At 36.6% G+C, this 24919-nt stretch overlaps 1 protein-coding gene across 7 annotated transcripts in view; it reads right to left on the reverse strand.

The window, feature by feature from the left end:
* Positions 1-24919, reverse strand: part of WDR7 (WD repeat domain 7) — a 145823-nt gene that overhangs the window by 88010 nt on the left and 32894 nt on the right. For 5 of the 7 annotated variants that reach the window (XM_075021897.1, XM_075021900.1, XM_075021893.1 and 2 more), the window contains exons 15-20: positions 18775-19544; positions 18082-18170; positions 14256-14345; positions 12111-12229; positions 10387-10510; positions 3062-3175 (exon numbers count right to left, since the gene is read on the reverse strand). In XM_075021897.1, the coding sequence (XP_074877998.1) occupies positions 3062-3175; positions 10387-10510; positions 12111-12229; positions 14256-14345; positions 18082-18170; positions 18775-19544 (1306 nt within the window). The remainder of the gene's footprint in view (positions 1-3061; positions 3176-10386; positions 10511-12110; positions 12230-14255; positions 14346-18081; positions 18171-18774; positions 19545-24919) is intronic. The other 2 variants (XM_075021898.1, XM_075021899.1) reach the window with 2 other exon arrangements.

Raw genomic sequence — 24919 nt, forward strand, 5'->3', positions numbered from 1 at the left:
TGCTTTGCAAGCGTCATTATCAATACTAACGTGACTAAGGTTATCATTACAAAACGTGATTGCCATGGAAAAATTCCACATTGTGCAATGCTGAAGAGCCTGGGGGTATTATCTTGGTCAGTAGAACAGAGATTGGAACAAGCTCTTCATGGCAAGAGTCATCTTTCATTGTAGCAGCACCATCAGCACTAACATCTTAACCAAAACCTGGCATTCCTATTACAACCACAAGCGATACCGAACGTCACCGATAGGACATTCGTGAAAGTCTGGAAACATCTACTGTTACCTTGGGAATTAATTGGAACTAAATTAATTCTAAACTTGCTAGTAGTTTCTGTCGATTAGGTATAAGAACTATCCATACAATATTCAGACTATAGCTCATATTATGCCCCAGTATGTTACTTATTTCCATTACTAAGGTAACGTTGCACAGCTCAGAGGCAAACACTTGGCAACCAGAAGTTACTTCCTTTAAGTTCTTAATTTCCAAAACAGCTCCACACAGTAAATTCAGTGGATTTCTAAAGACAGCCTATTTATGCTATGATATAATTTTCTTTGCAAGTAAATAAATCTCTCAGAGGTAGTGATACACTACAATGCTCCCTTTTTCACAGCACCAGTGACATTTGCCCTTTATCCCTGTTACATGCTCAGCCACGTCCTTGTTTTACTACCACTATAGATGCTGGTGCACCTGTGCTAAAACATAATGACAAATATCTGTATTTCCAAATATGTAACAATACTATGTTGTCGTGTTGTTTTTTTTTTCTTGAAGTATTTTGCTCTTCCTTTATTTACTGGAAAAACGTATTTGCATTTCTAAATTAAAACTTAGATGCTACCTTGGAGCCTCAGATTACATGGAAAATAGATTACAAATTACAAAATTTAAAAAAAAATTTTGAAAAGTCCATTTACCATCATGATGAATTGCAAAATTTCAACCACCGAAGCCAGTAGATTTTATACTGAACTAGGGAAAAATGCTGTTGTCCACATGCAAATTATTTAAGCAAAATATTTGCTCTACTTTTAGTTACCCAGAAAAGTCTTTCAGGCATTAAGCACAGAAATACATACCACTACTACATTGGAAGACTATTCATGTGTGTATTTTCAGTGCATTTGAAGATAAACCCCATTTTCTAAATAACTCCTGCATGTGTGTTTTTAAATGCTTAAGAGGCACTGTAGAGTATTACTGAAGTATTTTCCAGAAACAGGCTTCAGTGCTTTTCAGCCAGCTAAGCTAAAATGCTTTAATCTCTAAAAGGACTGATGTGAAAGTCATCCTTTTAAGAAATTATTTGGATAAATGAAAGCATTTGGTGAATCTCAATTTGAACTGAAAAAAATCCTGTTGACCACTGCACACCAGCATTACTTTGTGCAGTCAAATCAATAAATATTAGCCTTAATAGGACCACTAAAGAAAGAAACTGCATATTTTTAAGATAAGGTTAAGTTTAAATTGTCTCAAAATTCTTTTTTTTTCCCTATTCTACCAACACAAAACTAATTGTATTCAATTGTAGACTGAAATTTCACCTTTACTCAGGATACTTTTTTAAAATTCAACTCCTTTTAGTAACAGAAACACTTACTCTGTAAATAAAATTGTTACTACCATCAGACTCTAACAACATAGCAGATAGGTTTCTGAAAAAAAATCAAAACTCAGTGTAGCACATAGCAAAAAACCGCACATAATTTGGAACTTACTCCATTAAAGCATCCCACCTTCAATCTTTCCTGTGAAAAGAACATGCGACATCGAAGGGGCAGAATGCTATCCCAGATACAACACACACTTGTTTATAATACTGCTATTGCTAAAGCTTCAGAAAAAGAACCAGAAGGTCTCTGACAGACATGGAGCCAAAGAGATGGTATATGTTCCTGAAGGAAACACTGATCTGATGTACATGCTGGGGAAATCTGTTTCAGGGTATGCCAAGCCCATTCATTAATTTATTTTTATTTTTTTTCTGAGGGTCCATCCTCTATTCTTTGTTGTTTCTTGACAAGTCCTGCATCGTCCCCTAGCTGCTAAAGGCATTTCCAGCATCTACCTCCCTCTTGGCTATTTCCAGTTAGCCTTTTACCCTCAACCTGTGTTAATGCTCCCTCTCCAGACAGGCTCCTCTTCCACCAGCAGTAATCCTGTCTCAGGCACCTTCAACCAGAGACTTGACCCAAAACTAGATCTGTCATACTAACCGTCTTCAGGTCAATAGGAATAACTAGTTTTCTTTTAGACTTTCACAAAAATCTATACAAAGCTCAGCCAAAGGGGGAAAAAAAAAAAAAAAGCTTTCATGCTCTATAATCTGCAGTATGCTATGCTAAAATACATACTGTAATCATTCAAATTCCAAGGATATTGATATTGAGCATATAGATATTTTCCTTATGACACTGCATAAATAACCATGGAAAGAATCAAAAGATAATTGCCATAATTAAATGCATACTTTTGTATGGTCTGTCATTTCAGAATATGCCTTGACGGACCAGAACTCGACTTTACCTGCCAGTCCACAATGAACTACAGCAACAGTAAAAGGCTGTGAGTATTGTAGAAATGAAATACACTTGAATTCTACGTGCAACAAACTAGCAGCACTTACTTGTAGAAAACAAACAAGCAAGGAAAACAACTCAATTCAGTCACGCAGACTGAGGGTAGCACCATTACATCAGATCTTTCACCAAGGTAGATAATTTAAGGGCTAACTATAAAGAATCACATAAAGCCTTTATTCTTCAAGAACCACAAGCTAAACATGTTGGCTGCAGGCAGATTTAAAAGCTCAAAACACATACATTAAAAAATATATTATGATTCAGAAGTAACACAATAATATTTTAGTAGTTACAGTTAAGCAGGTATTTAGTTTTTGTCTACAGCTCTTTTCTACTTCTTCATAAGCAGCCTTAGTATTTTGTTTTCTCATGAAAAATATGCTATTTGGCAGAAAGTGTTCCACCTCCTCTGCACAGTACCTAGTATGTAAAAAAATAACATATTCATTATATTAATGCTCACCTGCTGTGATGTCATCATCAACCAGATCATGCTCCTCTTCCTGAACTTTTGCTTCTGTTCCCAATGAATCTGGGCTTGCACTACCAGTTTGAATGGCTTCCGTGGTTACTCCAGCTGAAATAAACAACCAAAACCACTCACAAAGTCAGTGATTTTGGTACATAAGATCCTTAGATCAGGAAAAAAAAAAAGTAATTATCTTTTGATATTCTGAATCATGCAATGTAACTCTATGAAACATAAATAAAATAAAGAGCAACTATTTTCTGGTTTCCCTTCATACTGTATGCAGACTTTTCACAAACCTCTCCTTTAAAAATCTTTTCCACACTGTCAACATCTCTTCTATATTTTCTTCTATTTCTGCCATCTTCTAGCATCATTGAAAATATTAGATATACATATTACATGCTAACAACTTATTTAGCCACAAAATACAGAGTTCCAGCAGAACTTCTTTTACATCTCCCCTCAATACTTCATCTGTCTTCCAAAAAAAGTGCCATTTTTCCAGGCGAGCTTCATAGTGTATTAATTCAGCTGACTCATTCTATGTCATTTCGGTTGGGATGCATCTGTTAGTTGCTATTAGAAACTACACAATGAACACCAAATCATGCCACATAACACCACGCAATTAAAGTTATAATTCACCTGTTTATACTCTACCCAATTACAAATTTTAATTATTCCCTATATGAGCCTTACCACAATTCAATCAAAGCATTATCAAAAGAAGTGTTTTGTTAAGGGTAAAAAAAGTAGTCTCACAAATAGGCTTCCCAAAGAGCTTTAGGAAAGCTAAAAAGCAGACTGAGGGGGGAGGAAAAAAAAAAAAAAAAAAAGCCCTGATAACATTTCTTTCCTCCCAATACATCCTCTGTGTCAGCTTATACTGTCAAAAATCTTATTATATGAAGCAATTGCTGCTTTACTGATTGCAGCATTACGTTTGCAATCCACAGGGGCATTAAGTCCCCGTTAAAAAAAGGACCATGGCCCTTTGTCAGCACGAACCAAATTTCAACAAGAAATTAAGTCTCTGCAAACGACCCTGCCTTGTGGAAGGCCAACAGCTCTTGCTGACCGACACAAGCACCAGCAATGGCTTGGCACTGGGCAGTGGAGAACTGCCCACTCTACCTGCTGCTGCTCCTCTCCTGCTTTTAGATCATCTTATGAAATCATTAATGTGCATTACTTCAGTTCTTGGTAGTTTTCATGCAATAATTTGCTAGTCTTCTCCAAACATATGAATACGATTGATAAATGGAAAGATGACGGCATCAAAGTAAATCACAAGGGGGGAAATCTCTGTCAGCTGTCTACAACAACATTTGTGAATCCACACCTGAAAGCCATTTAACTCTGGGTCATCTTGAAATCAGTTCAGAAACATTAACATTCTCATGGGTATTCAGATTTTACTTTTTTAAGTACTGTTTTTAAATACTAAGTATTCACAGCAAAGTACTTATACCTTGTGATAACACAGTTATTTTGTCTGACAGCAATTTCTTACTTATTCTGACATAACCTCTTTATAAAGAAACTAGTACCTTTTAAGAACTTTCTGAACGCCCTTCCCATTGTGTCAACACACATAAAAAACAGTGACAACAAATATACAACCAGACTGGAACACACTGCCAAATCAATAGTATATCACTTCATTAAGCATGCTGGCATGACTGCACAGAGATCACATGCAATTACAAATTGCACATGAACCTTATTCAGGACACTTTTAAAAATAAGGAGTTCACTGTTACAGTGCAGCTGTTGCAGCCCATGGGCATCTCTCTGTGGGGTCTTCACCAGCATCCACACAGACACCAGGATTCCAGCACCACTTCACCAAAATACTTTTTGATCTTCATCTTCAAGCACCAATTATTTTCTAACACTACTATTTATTTGTGCATACCCACTGGAGTCGGCCAGTGTCTTGAGGGGAAGAGAAAAGGTTATTTTTTAAGCACTGCTCTACATTTTGCATCATAGTTAGTACAAGGAGCTGCTAATCTCTGAAGGCATAGCAAGCACCTAGCTGTTCCCTAAATACCACTTCCATAGTCCAAAATTCTTTCTTTCCACATCCAGAGAAGGGTGAAGAGTTCACATGCCTTTTAAAAACTGTAGTATGAAGGCTCTGACTGATGAGCTTTCATCTCAGAGGGAGTATTTTCTGTGGTTGAACACCCAAGTTGGTAGAAGTCAAGAGTATAGCAGTCCCTAAACAGTAAGTTTAGGCTGGGACAAAATTCAAACCCTTTGATTTATTTAATTATTACCTCACCTCTTTCCCTGCTTTCTAGCCCTGAGTTGCTGAAAAGAGGCTGAATTTCCATATTAGAGGTGCTATACCTTTCTAAAGAGCTTCGCGAGACTAGTTGCAACGCAGCGGAAGGAAGAAAGTCCCTTTGCATGAGTTGATTTTAAGTACAGTGTATAAAAATTTAGAAAAGTTTATTAAAATTTTATATAATTAAAATAAAAATATCAGTAAAAATCTATTTAATCAGAACGATTAAACATTCCTCAAAAAGCAGTGAACAGGTAAAGCCAAAAGGGGAAAAAAATAGCCATCACACAAAATTTGTCAGGCAATAAATTATCATTTCCTCTCAATGAAAATCCAGCAAGAAGGAACATGTATTCCTGGACACAAGTCTTTTCTACATAATTCACCAAAAATGACTCAGAAACATGTTTTAGAAGTGAAAAGATCATAAAACCCTGAATGTATTAGAAATAAGCCAGCTGACGTATTAGAAAAATACTGGAAGATTAAGTGAGATATACTTGTTTTAAAAACTCATGACATTATTACAATTTACTATTTACTGCAGCATCCTAAACTCATTATTCATTTAATACATTAAAATGTTGCAGCGCAAAATTATTTGCCTTACTTCTTTGTGCTCTTTTAAGTCAAACCTTGCACCAGTAAGATGATCAACCACATATATAAACAGCAACGTCTTTGGGGTCCAATCAAACTATGCTTACTCAATAAAAACTCTCATTTAAATCGATGGAAGTTTAATTAAGTTTTACTCAATTAATCTGGCTTTAAATAAAACTTTCTAACAGAAATATAAATCTAGTAGAAATACATTCATAAAAGCTGACAACAGCATATTTGTTATTACATTATTATAGGACTTTTCATATTCATTTTGCTTTCCAGTGATAACACTGATTATTACTGGAAGCAGTTTAGAGAGACACACAATTTAAGGATATCTGTTTAAATTTCTTTAATTTTGTGCTGCCACATTTAAGATTTTCACTTAAAAAGAAACAGTAATTTGACACAAATGTTTACCTGAATGAACTGGGTTTTAGCAACATGGGAAGCAAGTGAAGTGCCTATACTTAATTTCTGTGCAGAATGTACTGAAAACAGATTTCTGCAGAGGCTGACCAGCACTGCCCGCATCCTGGCAGCCCATGACAGGCAGCCTGCCTGCCTCGCATTAATTCACTCCACACCGCTCCGATCGATCCCGGGCAGCTCCCAGCCGCCCTGCGCGGGCTGCCTGTCTGCTGGCTTCATCCGCATCCCACATGCACACAAAGGCCGGGGCAAGATAACCTTCTGCTTTCCATTAAAGCCATAGGAGCCATTTTTGTATCTGCAGTAACATCACATATTTAAAAATATATCTGTCCCTCCAGGGCTTGGCGGACAGACCCACCACCAAGAGCTTTCAGGCGTCCCACTGCACAGAGCCCTGAAATGACGCCTTCAGCATTTTAAGAAAACATTTACACTGACCAAGGTAAAATAAATAAAGAAATAAAATAGAAACATAATATTCAGCAAAGAAATCCCTTTAAAAAGATAATTTAATTTGCAGAATCTGTTTGACACTGAAGATAGCCCTTGCTCTTCAAAATAAGCAGGCAGGAAAAGGCAGTAGCATGTTTCCCTTTTTGAACTTCGCCTGAAAACACATCGTTGTGGCAAATGCCCCACAGACTATGCTGCATTTCAGAAACAATTGTATGCTGTGCAAATGAGGAGCAGATAAGGCTATGGCAAATATTTACAGTCGCATGACATAATCTTGGTAGATACAAGATGAAGCCTTGAAAGCTTAACTGTTTTCCTCCCTGTGGGAGCCTGAAAAATACCAACACCTGCAACATCTCTCATAGGTTTAATTCATAGCATCACTTATACATCCATTCCCATTTGATGCAGGGTCAACAAGCTGACATGCCAATTTTGGATTTGAAGGCCCAAATAAAACAAAGATTTATTGTTCCCCCTACAAGGTGCTATGAAACGAAGCCTAATGTGTCTGAACACCTGAACTGCAAATCGTGCGACGCAGAAGCCATTCAGGCAGCTGTTAGCGAGCAGCTCAGAGCCGTGACAGGGTAAAGGGCCCATTTGAGGTGGTCCCCGCAGCACAAGGTGGTGGCGTGCGGGCAGACCCACAAAAGAGAAAATAAGATCTGCTTGGCTTTCTCCCTGCTCCTCCACCTGCCTTCTACAGGGGGACAGTAATCTCTCTTGCATCAGTTAAAAGATTATTAAGAGATAACCCTGTGCAAATTTGCCTGTCTTTCAAGTCCCCTGAACACATTCTATCAAAACGCTGGGAGACATGCCAGTTGCTTGATCTGTACAAGTAAGGTCATGTCCCAGAATTGCTATTGGATCTGAGCAGCAAATATACAAATGGGGAAAAGATTTCATCGCCGTTTGCTAGTACTACACACTTGATTCATTCAAGAGCCAATTAAATGCATATGACAAAATATCATATATCAGCAGCAAGCTTCTATTAGTGATTACCACTTGTTTTAATTAAAACAAACCTGTTAATGTGCAAGAGAAGCACTGTTTCTACATCACACATATAAGAACTATTGCAGAGCAATAACATATGCTGGACACAAAAACATGCTGATAATAATTTATGCCGCTATATCAAGAGGCAAAATCGGGAGGAGTGGAGAATGAAGGAATCAAAGCAATATTTCTTCATCTTTCATATTTCTTCTCCTTACCTTTCTAGCATAAAACTATACTTTTCAGAAGTCCATTGCATCCATTTTGGCCATCCTAAATAATTCTTATCCCCTTCAATTCCTCCCTAGACCTTTAAAAAACATGTCATTTTTAAATTATGTCTTACAATGTTACTAATATATACACTTTGCTCTTTACCCACAACAGCAACATTTGTAGCTCCTTATTTTGTTTCTCCTTTCTGATACCCTAATTATTACTCTTCTTCAGAGTGTCAGCATTTTTGTGTACGTTCATACAGACAATAACACTATTAAATGCCTTCTCAGTCCTGTCATTCATAGTTTGCAACACTGTTAGCATAAAAAATGAATTCCAATTTGCTAGTCATAACCTGTTTTGCTTTCACAATATTGAACATTTACATTCAAGTCATTCATTCAGCCATGCTTAGCTGATCTATTTTATATTTTCTTCCTGTGTCTTAAAACTTTCTTTTTCTGATAGATAAGCACATCCTAATTTAGTGTGAAAACAAATTGTATGCTTTGATTTCCTAATGACTAGCAGAGGCCAAAATACTGTATACGTACTTGAATTAAATGCATACAAAATACTCAAGTTTTTTCTTAAATGAGTCAGTCCCTGACTATTGCTATAAAAATGCATGCCATGCTTCTAACCTGAACACAAACATTAAGCACAAGAGGCAGAACAAAATATTATGCTTCCAACTGACACAAATGTAAAATAGAACAGCATACTCTTCTCTAAAACTTTCAAATGTAATTGTTTAAGTAATGAGCAGTACTGGAAATAGCAAATTATTGAAACTAATATGAATTACTGGTTGTTTACAAGTATATTAAAAAGAAATTCCTTTTTTGGAAACAGTCAACTGGCTGAAGAAAGCACTGCAGAGTGGTTTATGTACACTTCACCAAGACAATTATGTCCATAACTTCACATCCAACAAGGTCATTCAGTATCATTCCAGAGAAAAGAAATTAGTAATTATCAACAGTTTCTATAGCAGCTACTCCTCAGAGTAACGGGCAACTATATCTGTATTCTACAAACTGACCTCATAAGGAGATAAATTAAAAAATACATCCTAACATAAAAAATGGCACAAATATCTATCAGTATGAATCAAGGCTCTTTCACATGTACATACAATATACTTTCACTTACTATTCACAGCTTGGCTGCACGTCTAACTGTGCAACAACATCCCAGTAATAAGGCAAATGCTACATGGCTGAAGGCTGTAATTAACAACAGCTTAGTCTTAACAACAAATTCTCAACATCACTTTAAAGTACTGTGTTCCATGTAATTTATGCATTCAATTTAGATTTAATAAGATTATTACACATCTCTCAAAAATCAATTGGTATTTAATATAGATCTCTCTCTGAATAGAAACTACATTCTTCAGTGGAAAAAGAATCTCATTTTAAGAAAGATGAGCATGTAGGACTTAAAAGAAAACATTCTCATTCATGAAGATATAAATTTTTACTGGTTTATTATATATGGCAGATGTATCTGGACATTATTCTGTAAGGCAAGTTCCTAGATGGATAATTGAATGGGGGATCTTATGATGCTCACAGATCTTCCAAGAATATATTCTTAAGAGTCTGTACAACCTCTGCTTTAATAACAATGTATAAAATGTAAATAGGTATTTTGGAGAAAAATGCAACAGATTAGATAGTGGTCAGTAGCTATTTAATTTATTTGGAGAATAATCTTTACCCAGTATCTCCTTGCAGCACTTGGTAAGCAATGGCTTTGAACACCCAACTGGGTAGGAGTTGCATCAAATATTTAACAGACCCTGATGGACATATGCTGCACAACCCTGTATTAGCTCCTTTCAGAATCCTTTCATACTCTTGGGATGCCTAAGGATCCCTTTATAACAATTCCTATAATCTAATTATACATTCTTTGAAAAGGAATGTCAGTGGTTTACCACCAGTACCTTGTAATTTTATCAGCCCTTTTCACAGCAGATTTCTTTCCTGAAAACTCCAAACTACATCCTAGCCCCTCAGCAGCAGGGACAGCATTTGCAAAAGACACTCCCATTCCAATGAGATGTACTGAAGTGTTCATTTCACTTCATCAGCATTAGTGACCTTATGTGATTTCATGATTGTGAAATTACTTTGAAAAGTTCAAGAAACTTTGCTATATAACCAGATTTTTCCCCTAGAATTTTCCCCTAGATTGGTAGCATTGTTCATAATTTCATGTACAAAATGCCTTTTTTTCTTTTATCTAGCAACCAAGTTATTTTCAGGTTTAACACAGCATTACTTACGTGATATAACGCTGTCAATGTACTGTGGTAAATAAGGAGCCCACGCATCAATGGTTTCCTTCCGACCTGCCTGCTCGATTCTTCTCAGTTCTGCTAGCAATAAGGCCTGGGCAGCTTCTCTTACCTGTAAAGCCAACAGGAATATTGTACAAACTCAAACATTTGTCAGTATGTTTTCAATATAATTTAGCAAGAATGAAAGAAAAAATACCTGCAAAAAAGTAAACTACACTTTTAGAAGACCTTCATTTTCTCCCATCCCTCTCCACCATAAACACAGAAGCAAAATAACCACGAATAGGACATGCCCAGGACACAGCGAAGATGTGCTGCCTCACAAGAAAACTAGGGGATGAACGTCACAACTCAGTCCCTGGCATGAGTGCAGTGCATAAGCCAAACAACTGTCCCACCTCCTCCCGGCCTCCATGGAATGCCTTCCTCAGCACAGACAGCAAGACTGACTGAGGCTGTCTCCCATTCCATAAAGTGAATGGGAAGACAGGTTTCTCACTCAAGGAAATAAGGCTGAACCTTATGTTTGTGCTGATGCATTGAAAGGCCACCAAAATTCTAGTTTTCTGGAAGCAATTTGTGATCACGCCTCTCTACAGTATTTCCAAAGCTGGGTCCAAAGTTCCGAATGTGCAATGAATAAAGTTTTCTAAATGTCATGAATGTGGCAATATAAAAGCAAAACAAACAAAAAAACCCACTTAAACATATTTTTTCACATTATATTTACTCATTTACTACATATTACAGAAGACTGAGCAATGAAAGCAGAGGAAAAAATACATAAAAAGTTCCCCAAAGTTTAAAAAAAACAAACAACAGAGTTCTTACACCAATAAATACAAAATACTATCTTGTACTACTTGTCCCCCATTAATATCCCTTGTTCCACCCGAAGAGTTCATAAATGCACAATCATAAATACAAAATTATTTTTGGTCTAAAAGATTTAACACACACATGATTTGATCAAGGTAAAATAAAAAATTGTGGACAGAATATAAATACACTAACCTGACACCTTAGGATATCCAGTTAACTGGACTTCTGTTGCTTACAAATTTTAATGAGTTTCAAAGTAATTACCCTCTCAGGAAACCACCTCACAGTATATCCTATCTAGCAAAAGAACAGGCAATCAGGTAGCAAAAAACCATATTCCCAATTAAGTTACAGGACCGCTGAGGACCTACAGTCTACAACCCAGCTCTGTCATTCCTTTCCCACTTGGAAAGCTGCACAGTCAACAAATTTTTTGCCACACCAGCACAGGTGTAGTGTTAAGGCCCACTAGTCATTTATCAAACAGTTGGGTGACAAACCATTTACTGGCTACTGTATACATGCTCCAAAAAATAGAGCAACTCAGCAGTCTCTTGAAAAATATAGAGTAGGGTTTTTTTAATCCTAATAAGATTCTTAATGGCATCATGAAAGTTTTTAATCGAATAATTTCTTTTAAAAAACCCCATATGTACAGCATCCAGAAGGTTAAATAAATAAATATATATACACACATGTGATCACTTTACTCCACATTTTGACAGGTTAACTGGAAAATTAACTTACTGAATCTGAAATAAATAACAACCGCGGGAACTTGTGTCAGAAAAGAATTCTTTTTTTTTTATATTAAGGGAAAACGTGATCAGTAAAAGACAACATAAAGACCAAAAAACCTAGGAGTGCAAAATTACTACTGAAATCACCTCCAAGCATCGATCCTGCCACCTGCGAGCCAGCATCTCCAGAAGAGGAGGTCTGAATTTATCCAGTCCCAATAGGTCAGGGAGCATTACACAGTGCATAGCAGCGAGCTGGCTCCACCCTGTTAAAACACATCACAACAGGAAGGTAAACATCATAAACACCGAAGCAAGTTTAAATTCAAAATGCCATCAAGTAAATTTACATTGGCCCCTGGCCTGGTACACAGTAGATCTTCAGGAGAAGGTGGGACAAAGAGGGAGAGGAAAAAAAACAATAGAACCACTTCTGCAGCAGAACAACAGAATTGTTTCTTCTGCTGTAGGAACCTGGGGCTCACCCCATCATGGGCTGCACCCCATCTTTACTGATCCCAGCTGACCTCAGGGCAGGTTGTACAGTGCATGTGCTTTCTGTATCAGACAGGAATGAGCTCTTCCAGGCATAAATCATACCTTGTGATCTAGGTGGTGAGATCTTTTAAACACATGCAAGGGTCAAACGAGGTATCAGCAGAAGACTGCCTCAAATCAGTCCTGATCAAACATAAACATCCCTCTTCCTCCCCAGCCCCTCTCAAAAAGACTTCAGTGTCTAGTCACATGCTTGGATTTTAAACTCGCAGGCTCAAGAATATACTCAACATACGTACAAAACAAAAAAGAAGTCCCTAAAATATTATGGCCAATTTTTTGCAAAAGCATAAGCCGTAGTTCTGAGTTCAAGATTTAGAAGCCCTATTCAAACTATAATTAGTATTACTTATCATGATATTTTAATGTCCTACATGCAAGTGTGATTTAATTCAATTACAGAAAACTTAGCATATGAATTACCACTAGAAAGAGTACATAGAATGTTCTGTCCCGTTTTAAAAGGTATGCAAATATGTCTAAGTGCATGTTTGTCTGCTATCCTTATCTTTCCATCTAAATCTTACTTCAACATGCTTACCTCAGATGCATTCATACTGCAAGCCTGCAACGTTACATAGTTAAAACCAGCAAAGATAAGCATTATCAAGCTCAAACAACATAACCTTTAAAAATGCTTGTAAAGTACTCTATGCAAAATACTGTTCTAGTATTATGATCTACATTGACTTGAGAAACTGGAGAAATACTTCAGGTGAGCATACAGATCTATATTTTTAGATTATCACCAATACTGAGCACAAAAATCTAAATATTTTAACTAATAAAGCTCTTCATGGTGCTACAAGAAAAGAAATCATTATGTCAATTTTCCTTAAAGAAAAATGGATTTAAAAGAGGAATTTCCAATTAAAGAGAGCACTGTTTCTAATACTTGAGATGCATGAAAGTAGGAATTTATAGCTTAGTAATAAGGGCATAAAAATTCTGATTTAAAGCAACTTGCTGACAGGGATAAAAGGGGTTTTTGTTTGTTTGTTGTGCCAATCTTTTTGACAGAAAGACATTCTTCATAATGTGCATAAATATTTATTAGAAAAAATAATCCCCAACACAAACCCCAAGTATTTTAAATAAACACTAAGTTTTCATAAGCACCAAAAATAAAATTTAAATGACATGAAACTGATTTTTTTTGTTTCACTTTAAAGGAGCATTAAATTTGTGGTCCTTCAATTTGTAACGTGGACTACAGAGTGTTGGTGCTTATTCACCTCGGGAGCACAAGACCTATCCCATGCTCATCCCAGCAGGTCTGTCTGAAGCTCTAGGTGGGGCTGACCCTTCGTACCAAGAAGCGGCACTCACACTCACAGCCGAGAGATGGGACACAGCACCCGCATGGAACACACCACACGTGTTGTGGCTTCTCTCCTTCATATACTACCGAAGGGTAAAGGCATATGTATTTTCCCTACTTAAAAAAGGGCTGAGATTTTTTGTCAAAAGACAACAGCAAACCCAAACAAGATCCGAAATACCATCTTTGATACATTAGTTGAGAACTGAACTTACAGACAGTCCAAGACACACAAACAGGATCTGCTTACCCTCTACCAGCATTAATGGCAAAATATACAAAAACCCTCATTGCCTGTCTTTTTTACAAAGAAAAATTCCTACGCAGATCAAATTAAAGTCATGTCATAATAATGATAAGGGACATTAGTTGAAAGTAAAAGACAAATAGATAGAAAAGTGAGAAAAGAATACCTTCATTGACTAAGAAACAGGTATGTAAAGTAGGAGCAGTGTCAGAGCCAGAGTGACCAGCTTCAGTGCTAGAAGAAACAGCAGGAGCAACTTGCAGAGGAAAGAAGAAATAAAGAGAAAAAAAAATAGGAAAGTGAGGAGAGCAGCTTCTGAAAAACAGATTAGTATCACTGAAGAATGAAAAACAAAACTGGAAGAAACTGTGATAATATTCAACTTAAAAAAAAAACTCTAGGTTTTACAAGAAGTGCAATGCCAGTGAGAGGAAGACATGCAACTGCAGAGAAACACAGATACACTAACAGAAACTTGCATGTTTTGAAAAGACAAAAGTACCTGTAAATAAAGCAATTACAAACATGTCTTTAGATACTACATTTGGTTTGACAGCACAGTTGACTATGAATTTTAAAAACAGGAGTTTTGCTGCTGCTTCTTGTGCTTTTCCCATATTTAGATAGATTTGGAATTTGTACTACTCATTAAAAACCCCTAGAAATAACCCCTTTTAAACCTGGGCTGCCCCATCTGTCACTAAAATGTCACAGAATGTATTACTGATGGTTAGTTTTAATATAGGTTCATTTTAAATGTGTCTCCATTCAAATAATTTTAAGCCTATACCAAAGAAAGGACTAAAAATCTAAAGCAGAAGCGTGCAAAGCTTACAGAGTAAGACTACAGGCAAGCAACTGCAGAAGAGCACAGTTCGAGCATGTTACTCAAAACAGTATCTGTGACATTTATTTTGTAAACTCCATCATTTCTTGGTGCAAATGTAATTTAAAAGCAGTTCTAAACATTGTACTTCCACTAATGCTTCACGACTTAGTATTACCACATGAAAAGATGCGCAGACCTTATGGCATACACATGCTACAACCCGAGGTCAATGTGGAGATTTAGAGGTCACTATCTGACACTTCCTTCCTATAGAGAAATTACCATATGTCATGCACAAGCATCTTCAAATTAATCCTCCTCTCTTATTCCGTTGCAGAACAACAATGGGTTCAAGCTCCTGAACCGATTAAGCATTGTCTTCTGAATGGTCTGTTTGCTTTTCATGCAGTGAACTTCTTTTGTCACCGTGGGACATCTGCATCAAAACTACTTTTTCCATACTTTTCACACAAATGCATCATGATGGCACGTGTACAGTGACAGGATGACTAGCGTAAATCACTTCATGACAGCAAAACCTAGTTTCAGTAGATGTGTAAAAAAAGCTATTCATTTTACGAAAAAGACTGTAAAAAACCCCCACAAAACCACCCCATACCGAAACTTAAGTCTTACTCTGAAGCTTCTTTTTTGCCTTATTTTGTTGTAGTTGTTCGCTCTCCTCCAACATCAGTAATTACAACAATGACTGTAATGAACCAGTGGCCGAGTAGCACAGAGCTGTGCTCATCTCAGGACAAATACAGGTCAAATTGATGGAAATCAAGCATGTCATAAAATGCATTAATTGTATCTCTAACTGATTTTTAAGAATAATAGCGCTAGAAATATATGAGTAGCAAGATACTGCAAGCAGCATACAATTGGATGTAAAGATAAGACATTGAGGAAACTTATGACCCAAGAGTACCACTTAGAAACAAAATAATTTTCCCCCAAGAGCATGTGAGACATGCCACCAGACACAGAAAGAGATAACAATTTAGGAACAGGAGTATTTTTCTCTATTTTTGACAGCACACAGAATTTCATTTTTGTCAATTGTTTCTCATGAAGTTACAAATTTTTCCACTGGGTAACTAAAGTATGTCTATCCCCAAAATTAGGAAAGCTATTTCAAAGGAAAAATAAAAAAATCACATAGTTGTCTTTCAGGAAAGAAAAGCCATAATGGAACTATATCTTTAAAACCAAGACACAGACACAGACCCTCTCTGTGACAAATATGTTTTTTCCTTGCATTGAACTTGCCATATAGACACCATCTCTGAGAAATCCTGATCTTTCAAATAATTATCTTTCAAAGAAGGGAAAAAAAACCCAACCAACCACCCACCAAAAAAACAAAATCAAAAAAGCCCCACATGTCGAGACAAGAGTCCCAATTTTTTTTAATTCTGTTTTTTGTTACTGACTGCTACTTCTCTATTTATGTAGCATATGTTTCATGATCATGAAAAAAGCTTGACCAATACCATTCTTGAAACTGATTTTCCCTTTCCAAAGATCTCAGTAAGTTAATATTTACATTTAGGAAAAGAATAAATACACACAAATGTTGCTGATGGGCAAATTTCCTCCTCAGACACAAACATCCCCCTTTTTTGCATCTGACTGAAGAAAATCAAACAGTTGATGTATAAGTTTCCTGCTGTGCTTACTAGCTCTCTAATACAAGAGCAGTTCCACAGTTAAACATTTTTTAAAGATATATCTTTAATGTACATGTTTAAAGATTGTACACTACGGTAAATACCACAATGACAAAGTATTTGTATTCTGCAAAATACAATGATTTTATATACTGCAAGTTTCTCTGTATTCATATAGCTTGAAAAGACAGAGTTTTAATAGTTAACAGGTAAAAGTTAAGAGACAATTGCCATTCTCAAAGTAAATTTTAATAAGTCCTGAGGGCTATATGCTTTATAGATTATTAAATAAAAAACCCAACAAACACATCACGGGAAAAAAGAAAAACCTTTCCTCTTTTGCCCTACAGTATATGCATGCAGCTAGGCTGACATCCACAAAAATCCCAAAGAACTGTAAAAAGAGCAATGATGTGTACACCTTTCCCCTTTGTTTTATCATACAGCAAAACATGTACGACAAAGGTTACGTATATACATTCCCCTCAAGCCATAAACAGCCTTCAACTAGTCCCAAGGGGATTTTATTCCCGTTATCCCAGTGGGTAAATCCCGCCCCTCCTCTTTCGGGCACCACAGCCGTACTGCGCTGCCTTTGGTCCCCACGAGCCCGCACCAGCTGCCGCCCCAAGAGTCGCCCCACACTCTTCCCAACAGTTCACTTGCTCCTTAGTTCTGAGCTCAAGTCAGAACTGGCCACATCACAGGGTGGTTTACATTTACTGTATTTCTGGCATTAAGAAGAGTAGCTCACTTGCCCCATCAAACAGCAGCTCTAATTTAAAGAGCAAACAGGAAGGTGCCTCCTCCTCCTCCTCTATCTCTCCAGTCCCAGCAGGACTGTTTCTGTGTGCTCCTGCTGCCCGGAGGAGTATCTAGTCCCTGCTCCACTCTACTCCAGTGGAAAAGTCATGTCTAATCTTGGGTACATCCTTCTTTTACATCACATGTTGTTTTACTTCCTGTACTTAACCATTGTACTTATGAAAGATAAAATGCAGGCTATTAAAAGATCCTTCAGTATCATCCACTGCCATCTTTCATAACTGCAAGTGATGAAAATAGCAACAGCAGTAGAAGTAGTGTTAAAACAATTTCTTCCTCCTCCTTAAAAAGGAGAGGAAATGTATACATACTACTCAGATGTGTTTACCTTTATGCTTTAGTTTATAACATACATAAACATTTTTGTCTTAGTCTGTATAGGCCGTAGCTACAGACTTTAAGCCTCTTACTATCACCTCAACACCAATATGTTTGGGACCACTTAAAATATGCAGAAATTCATTGCCAGGGAATGACTTTGTGACAGTAACAGCATCTTATATTGGTTCTTAGAAAGGTCTTAGTCATTAAAATTTTTGTCTAGAATATTACACTACTTTTTTGTCCCACATAGAAGCTAGCAAATCACTTGATAGTAAGGTGGTAACTTCAGTGTCAAGAGCTGAAATGACATATCAAATTGTTCCAAAGCAAGTGATATTTACCTTGCTTAATTTGTCCTTGGGCTGCATGGCTTGAAATTGAAGGGGGTGCCTTCACTTTTGACATCTCAGGAGTACCTGGCCTAGGTGGCCTAAACACAAAATATACATGAAGGGGGGGAAAAAGGAGCATAGTGGAAGGGCGAGGGAGAAAGGGAAAAAAAAAAAAAAAAAAAAAGAGATTATTTGCTAAAGATACCGTGACTAAACAAACTTTGAAAAGCAACCCTATAAAAAACAATCAGTTTGACAGAAAAGAAAAATAAATCTCATTTACATTTCCTAGGAAAGCTTATTTTTTGGTAATAAAAAGTTCATCTGTATGTTTTGATTTATTTAGAATTTGACCTACTCATTATAAAAACTCTTTAAAACCAATAAGCACTAAAAAGGAGGACAGAAATAGCCTCTCAGACCTACCAGCACATATGTTAATACAACTCCATGTTCTATTAACATTGTAAGTTACGTAACTCCATTCAAAGCAATATAGTTATCTTGGTGTAAAAAAAACCCACAAACAAAACACCTACATTCAAGAAAAAAAAATACACTCAGTTCCATCTAGGTACCAAAGGTTTTCATAGCCATTTAATACATCAAACCCCACAGTAAAATGAAACAAAATGAAATGCTGTATTAAAATAGAGACTCTGAAAGAAAGTTATCACACGTTCAAGTGAGTATTTGCCATACCTGGTTGGACCTTTCTTCATGTGGTCTCCAATAAAAGTTGCATTGGTCATACTCATCAGCGTGTTGGCAAGTGAGATAACAGACAGGAGATGCTGAGTGGTGACAGCACGTGATACACCGTACGTCCCCTTTCCGAGCCCTTCTGTAATGGACATTTTCCTTCCTAACTCCACACTATCATACGATGGTTTGCCTACAGGCTGATTATAGCCAGGAAGCATCAGAGACATGTGGCCTCCTCTAGACAGGAGGCCAAAGGACACTGAACAGTGTGGCTTAAGCATCCCAAGACGATCAAGGCAAAGCTCATCTAGAACAGAATTTAGGCCCCAGGCATGAAGACAGGACATAAAAAGCTTTGCTGTGTCCATGGTTAGATTATATTCTAATAAAGTTAATGGTTTAGATTTGCTAGAGCGATATTCTGGGTCACCGTCTTCTCTTCTCTGTCTTATCGATTCTTCATCCTCATCTTCATCATCAAGAAGATGCTCTTTTATATTCTCTTTGATTGTTTCCTTGACCTGCTGGAAGAGGACGGCTGCTCGTTTGCCAGTCAAAAAGGAGCCTCCTTTGTCAGACCCGCCAGAGGCTTTCTGTAAATTCTCTGGAGAAATGAGTGCAGTGTTGGGTCTGGAGGCCTCCTCAGTCAGTAGCTGAATGATCAGGGCTTCTACGTCAAAGAAGAGCACATGTATATCCGGATCTGTTAAGTTAGTCTTTATAGCTTGAACCATCAGGGAGTTATGTGAATATTTAGGTAAATTCCCCTGAACAAAGGAAAAGAAAAAAAATTAAAATTTCATTTGGATTACTTTCTTAACACTTTTCACAAAGTTAATTCACAAATTAAGGAAGCTGTGGATGATCAAAGTTTGAAAACTCCCATGGGTATAAAACATGTTATGATAAATATTATAAAAATATCAGTGAAGAATTTTACAGCACTTTTCACAGTGTCAGGAATGTCAGACTTGTGATCGAGTGTTGCACCCCTAAAATACAGAAATTTCACTTGCAGAAGTTTATCAGATAAATAGAACTCTCTAAGACAGAAGTTCACATTTCTTTCTCATGAATTCCAAAAGATAATAGTTATACTCCAACAAACAATAAGATTTCAATATTTTGTTCTTAAACTTAAAACACATTAAATATTTCCTATTTGGATACTGAAGTATAGCATCAATTTATGCCATTGAAAATAAGCTACTAATAAATTCGTCCAGATACGCATTATGTTTGTCACTTGTTCATTCCACTAAAGTCCCTCTACTTCCTCTTTCCCTTCCTTCCAAGGTGGGGGTGGGGGAAGGAAAAGAAAAGAAAATTAAAATGCTATGGGATAAAAGCTGAAAAAAATCAAAGGACATTGGATGAAAGAACATTAACAGAAGTTTTTAAGCATTGTGAGAACTTTATTCTCTCCATAACCAACACAAAATTATGCTCAAGTACTTAGTTTCCTCAAACAGGCAAAAAAGAGAATCTTTTAACAGAAATAAACCCTGTTCAAATTAAGTAAAATATTATTTCTCCTCTTTAACCATTTAATTAACAGCTTGAAAGACACAAGGTTGAATATTCATGTTAGATGCACATAATTACAAAGTCATAGCAAGAAAAACCTACAGGAGAAGCAGTGAATAAGTTTAGTGATGAAGAAGCATTCTTGATGCTTGTACTAGTCACTGCAGAACTTAAACCCTGTGCTCAGTTGACAGCCAAGTCTAAGGGAATACATAAAAATAATTACCCTACACAAGTCTAAGAATGGCTGCAGGAGGAATGGTACTTTTTCCCCAAAACTGATATAGACCGAATGGTTTGTTCAGAAAACATCAACCTTTACTGAAATTAGAATTAACCCAAAAGTTCTTAATATATCACCAATAAAAGTGATACAGTCAAGGCTCCTATGTCTTTTCTCTTCTATAACTCAACAGCCTTAACATTTCTACAAACTTTCAGTTTGGTAGACTCTAAAATTTCCATTCTCTGTTGTCTTTTTTTAAGCCACAAAAGCACATTTTACAGCTTGATAGTTATTTAGAAATTAACAAGGCTTGCAGTTTTCATATATACACTGTATGTATACATATTTATGTATGCATATATATATACACCCACTTACGCTATAAATATATACAGACTACACAAATAACCATCATACACTCTATATATCAGGCAAAAATTTGAACATCCTATGTATATTTACACTAATCCGTAATAGGTTTTTACCGTATTCTATATACATCCTGATATATTGCTTCCTTTGTTCACTGATGTGAAGCAATGTGCACATCTTACGAAGCCTTAAATAACCTGGGTCATAGGAGTGCTCACCACTGGAAATCTGCTGAGTTATAAAACTACATTATTTCTTTATAATTTACCCATTGTCTTGCATTTTTCATCCCTTTTCATTCTACTTCTGAACACTAACAAATGTGCTTATCACTATGAATCACAGAAACAAATGTATATTCTACTTATAATTGGAAAACTGGACATGCATATGTACCATTTATTGTCTCTCAAGGACTTTTTTCAAGACAGTAAGCATTTGTAGTCCTACAACTACTTGGCTGCTTTAAGTTTTGTACAAGTTTCATAGCACGTGTTTGAAAACTGAAGTAATTTTTATATTTTCCTTTTCCATTATAGCTGTTAAGACCCCCAAAATGCTGTTGGCATGAAAGAATATAATATCCACCCCATCACATTCAATTATTGTTCCAGTGTATGAACCTGGCTTTGAAATAAGCTTATTATTTTAATTCTCAAAGTTCTCATTCACACAGATTTGTGTCTTGTAAAGCACTCTGCTTTTTCTGTGGCTGTTAGTTACTGTATATCCTGGAAGAGTGTAAGATTGCTTTCTACAGCAAAAAAATTTTCAGAGGAAAAACTGACCATTCCAAAGTTTTACATTAGCTTTATATTTGGAAACCAATGGGTCCAAAAGAGGCTCCGCTACCCTGACCTGCCATCAAGCACAGCTGATGATTCAGCCACAGCTTCCTCGCGATTTACTTCTGACTACTGCTTTGGAGCAACTCAAGAATAACCTCTCCCCTTGACTGTTTCACAGCAAGATGCCCAGGGGAAAAAATAGAGTAAGAAACTGCTCCTTTAATCCTGTCTAAACATAATATGCACAAAGTGTATTTATCTAAAACAATCCACTATGTTAATCTTATTTGATATTGTAATCTTCATTTTTCTACCACACTAATAATTTATTTAATTTGCAGACTCTTAATTTAAGGCTGCTAATATTTCGCTTAGTTAGAACAAATACCTACATATGTTTTACTACATGGTATTGAAGCAGAGAAGAGCAAGTACAATTATTGGTTTGCTTGCTGCACTCACTAGTTCTTGCTTGCTTTCAGAGGATGATTCTCAACAAATACACATAAATATTTTACATTATTCCAACACACTCATTTTCTAACAAACAAACCAGATACCAAAAGCGCACGTGCGCGCACACACACACACACAGAGCAATATTCAAAACATATCAAAAGACTCTCCAACAATGAAATGCAGACCTGGCAAAATCTTCAATACTATCTGCTATTCCACTAGAATCAAATAATGTTAAATTTCTGTCTTTCCTCAAATTAAAATTCATTTCACTTATGTAACGAAGTTAAGGCACTACCAGAAGGAAACCTTGTATTTGGTCACAGGGATTATGAAAGAAAAATTAAACAGAGACCAACCTCCTCACTCCCTGTTCTTACATTCTCAGAGGAGCTGCAGCGCAGGCTAGCTCACCGTGCCAGACAAAACAGCCAGGGCCTAACGCAATCAGCACTAGAGCAAATAGCCAAATTCTGCTCCTTTCCCTGTGGTCAACTTGGAGAATGAATAAACTATGCTTATTAAATAAATTTGCCATGAGAAGCAAATAATGGCTAATTGAAACCAGAATAGAACACTTAGATGTCAATAAATAATAGCTGCAAATTATGTTCTACAATGCACAGAGTTATTCACATATTCCTTATTTATTTAAAAACTTCTAGTTATTTTCTCAGAAAGTAATGTAGGGAACTTTTTATTAAATGGTCTCTGGTAATGGTCACAATGGTAAAATTAAAAGCAACAATATAATAAAAATATTTTAGCTATTAATCATCATTGACCTCTGGCATAGAACACATTTGGGTGTGCTATGTATCATGCCATTGTAGGTAGCAACACCTTCATTAGATGTGAGGAACCTGCACATAAAACACGTATATTTGCACAGCATGTACAAGTGCAACATTCATACTTACGTATGTGAACAGTCATACTGGATGCAGCAGGGATACCAGCACACAAGTCTGAACACACATGTATTTGTAGAAGCATGATGGTGGTGTTCTAAGGAATGATCTCTCTAAGTGACATTTCTTTTCCAAACAGATTATAACAGAAGAAGGCAATATAAAGAAAGAAGTGACAAAAGCCAAGCCAGTGAGCTGCTGGGAGCAGAGCTCTGCTGCTCTCTGCCGGTCACAGCCCAGACTAACAGAACCTGGGCAGCCTGCATTAATGCAAAGGAAAACAAAAGTGAAAATACAAGCTCTTTTTGTTTGGACTCGGGTAATATTTTTGAATGGCATTGACGGACTAAACTAATTTAATACCTGTCTACTCTGATAGGTCTTTATTAGGAAGAAAGTTATGATGAATGGTAGCATATTGGAATCACCAACAAGAGCAAACGTAAGCAGGACACAACCACAGAATCGCTAAGGTTGGTGATCCTCCAATCCAACCCCCTGCTCAAAGCAGGATCCACTAGAGCATGTTGCTCAGGGCAAGGAAAGCCTCTTCCATATTTCTCTAATATGTGACTCTAAGGATATTTTATCCTTCAAGATAATTTTGCACTTCCTTCTATTAATCTTTAGCAGAAAGATAAAAATGTAAAAGTCAGGGGTCATATTCCTTCTGTGACAGAGTTCATAAAATCCTCACAAGGTCAGGACTTACCTTTTCTCTGTATTTGGCTAAAACAAAAATGCATGATGCAAAGCCCAAGAGAAAGTTCTTCCTTCAAGCTCTCCTCTGACAATCTATACTGACATGCTATTGAGCCCACCAGCTAAACTACCATCGATAGTTAAGCCCGCTTCTGAAATTCACTGTTTGCTTTTTTGTTCCATCTCTACCATCTCTGCGATGTGATGCTGTTAGCTGCCTGTTAGTTTTCAAAATGGTCAGTCCAAATCCATCAGGCTGAATAATAATTAGGCACATTAAAATTACCAGGATATTCAGAACTAACTCTTGCACCATTCTATCCTCCATACTGAAGTTCCTTAAAATTTTTTTCAGTGTACTAGCTTTCCTGCTCTTTATATAATTTGAAATCCAAGTTACTTCTCATTGCGAGATATCAATTCAGAAAAGAGCTCATTACTAGCTGTTAAAAAAGGAACTTCCCCACATCTCAAAATATTTACGGTGCTTCCAGCTTCTGCAATAATAACCAGTATGGAGGAAAATCATCCTGACTACAGAGATCAATGTGCAGGCTCACCATCCAGCTATTACTCTAACACTTGAACGACTCTTATCAGAAAGGTCTGCTTACCAGAATTCTTAATACGAGCATTTACTTATTGCTCAGATTGCTAAGTAGCCTGTTGTTGTACTCAGCAACATCCATATAGATTGTAAAGTTTTGTGTCTAAATGAATATATGTAAACGTGCCATGGCTCACACGCTCTCCATATACATAGACATACCGTACTCAGGAAAAGTTAATGAATGCTTTTAACAAGTTACTACAGATAGTTCCATTTTAATTCATCACCTAAATCATAAAACATAATTTTAAAAGTTCTTAAACATTAAGCATTGAAATACTTAGGAATCAAGTAAGCCTATTAATATCTTCTAGCATTAAACACTTAAGATCTTTTCTCAAACCGTAATGAATTTTCAGCATTTAAGTAACTTTGGCTCCATTCATATCTGTTTGTACATATATTTCAGTAATACTTTTTCTGAACTGTCACACAGCAACAACTACCAAAACAAAATAAAATCAAGCTCTAGCTTCACTATTAGCAAGATCTGCAGGAACGTATAAAGCATGTCCAATATGGGGGGAAGACAGAAAAAGCTAGATCA

Source organism: Buteo buteo, chromosome Z (assembly GCF_964188355.1).
Source record: "Buteo buteo chromosome Z, bButBut1.hap1.1, whole genome shotgun sequence".
NCBI lineage: Eukaryota > Metazoa > Chordata > Aves > Accipitriformes > Accipitridae > Buteo > Buteo buteo.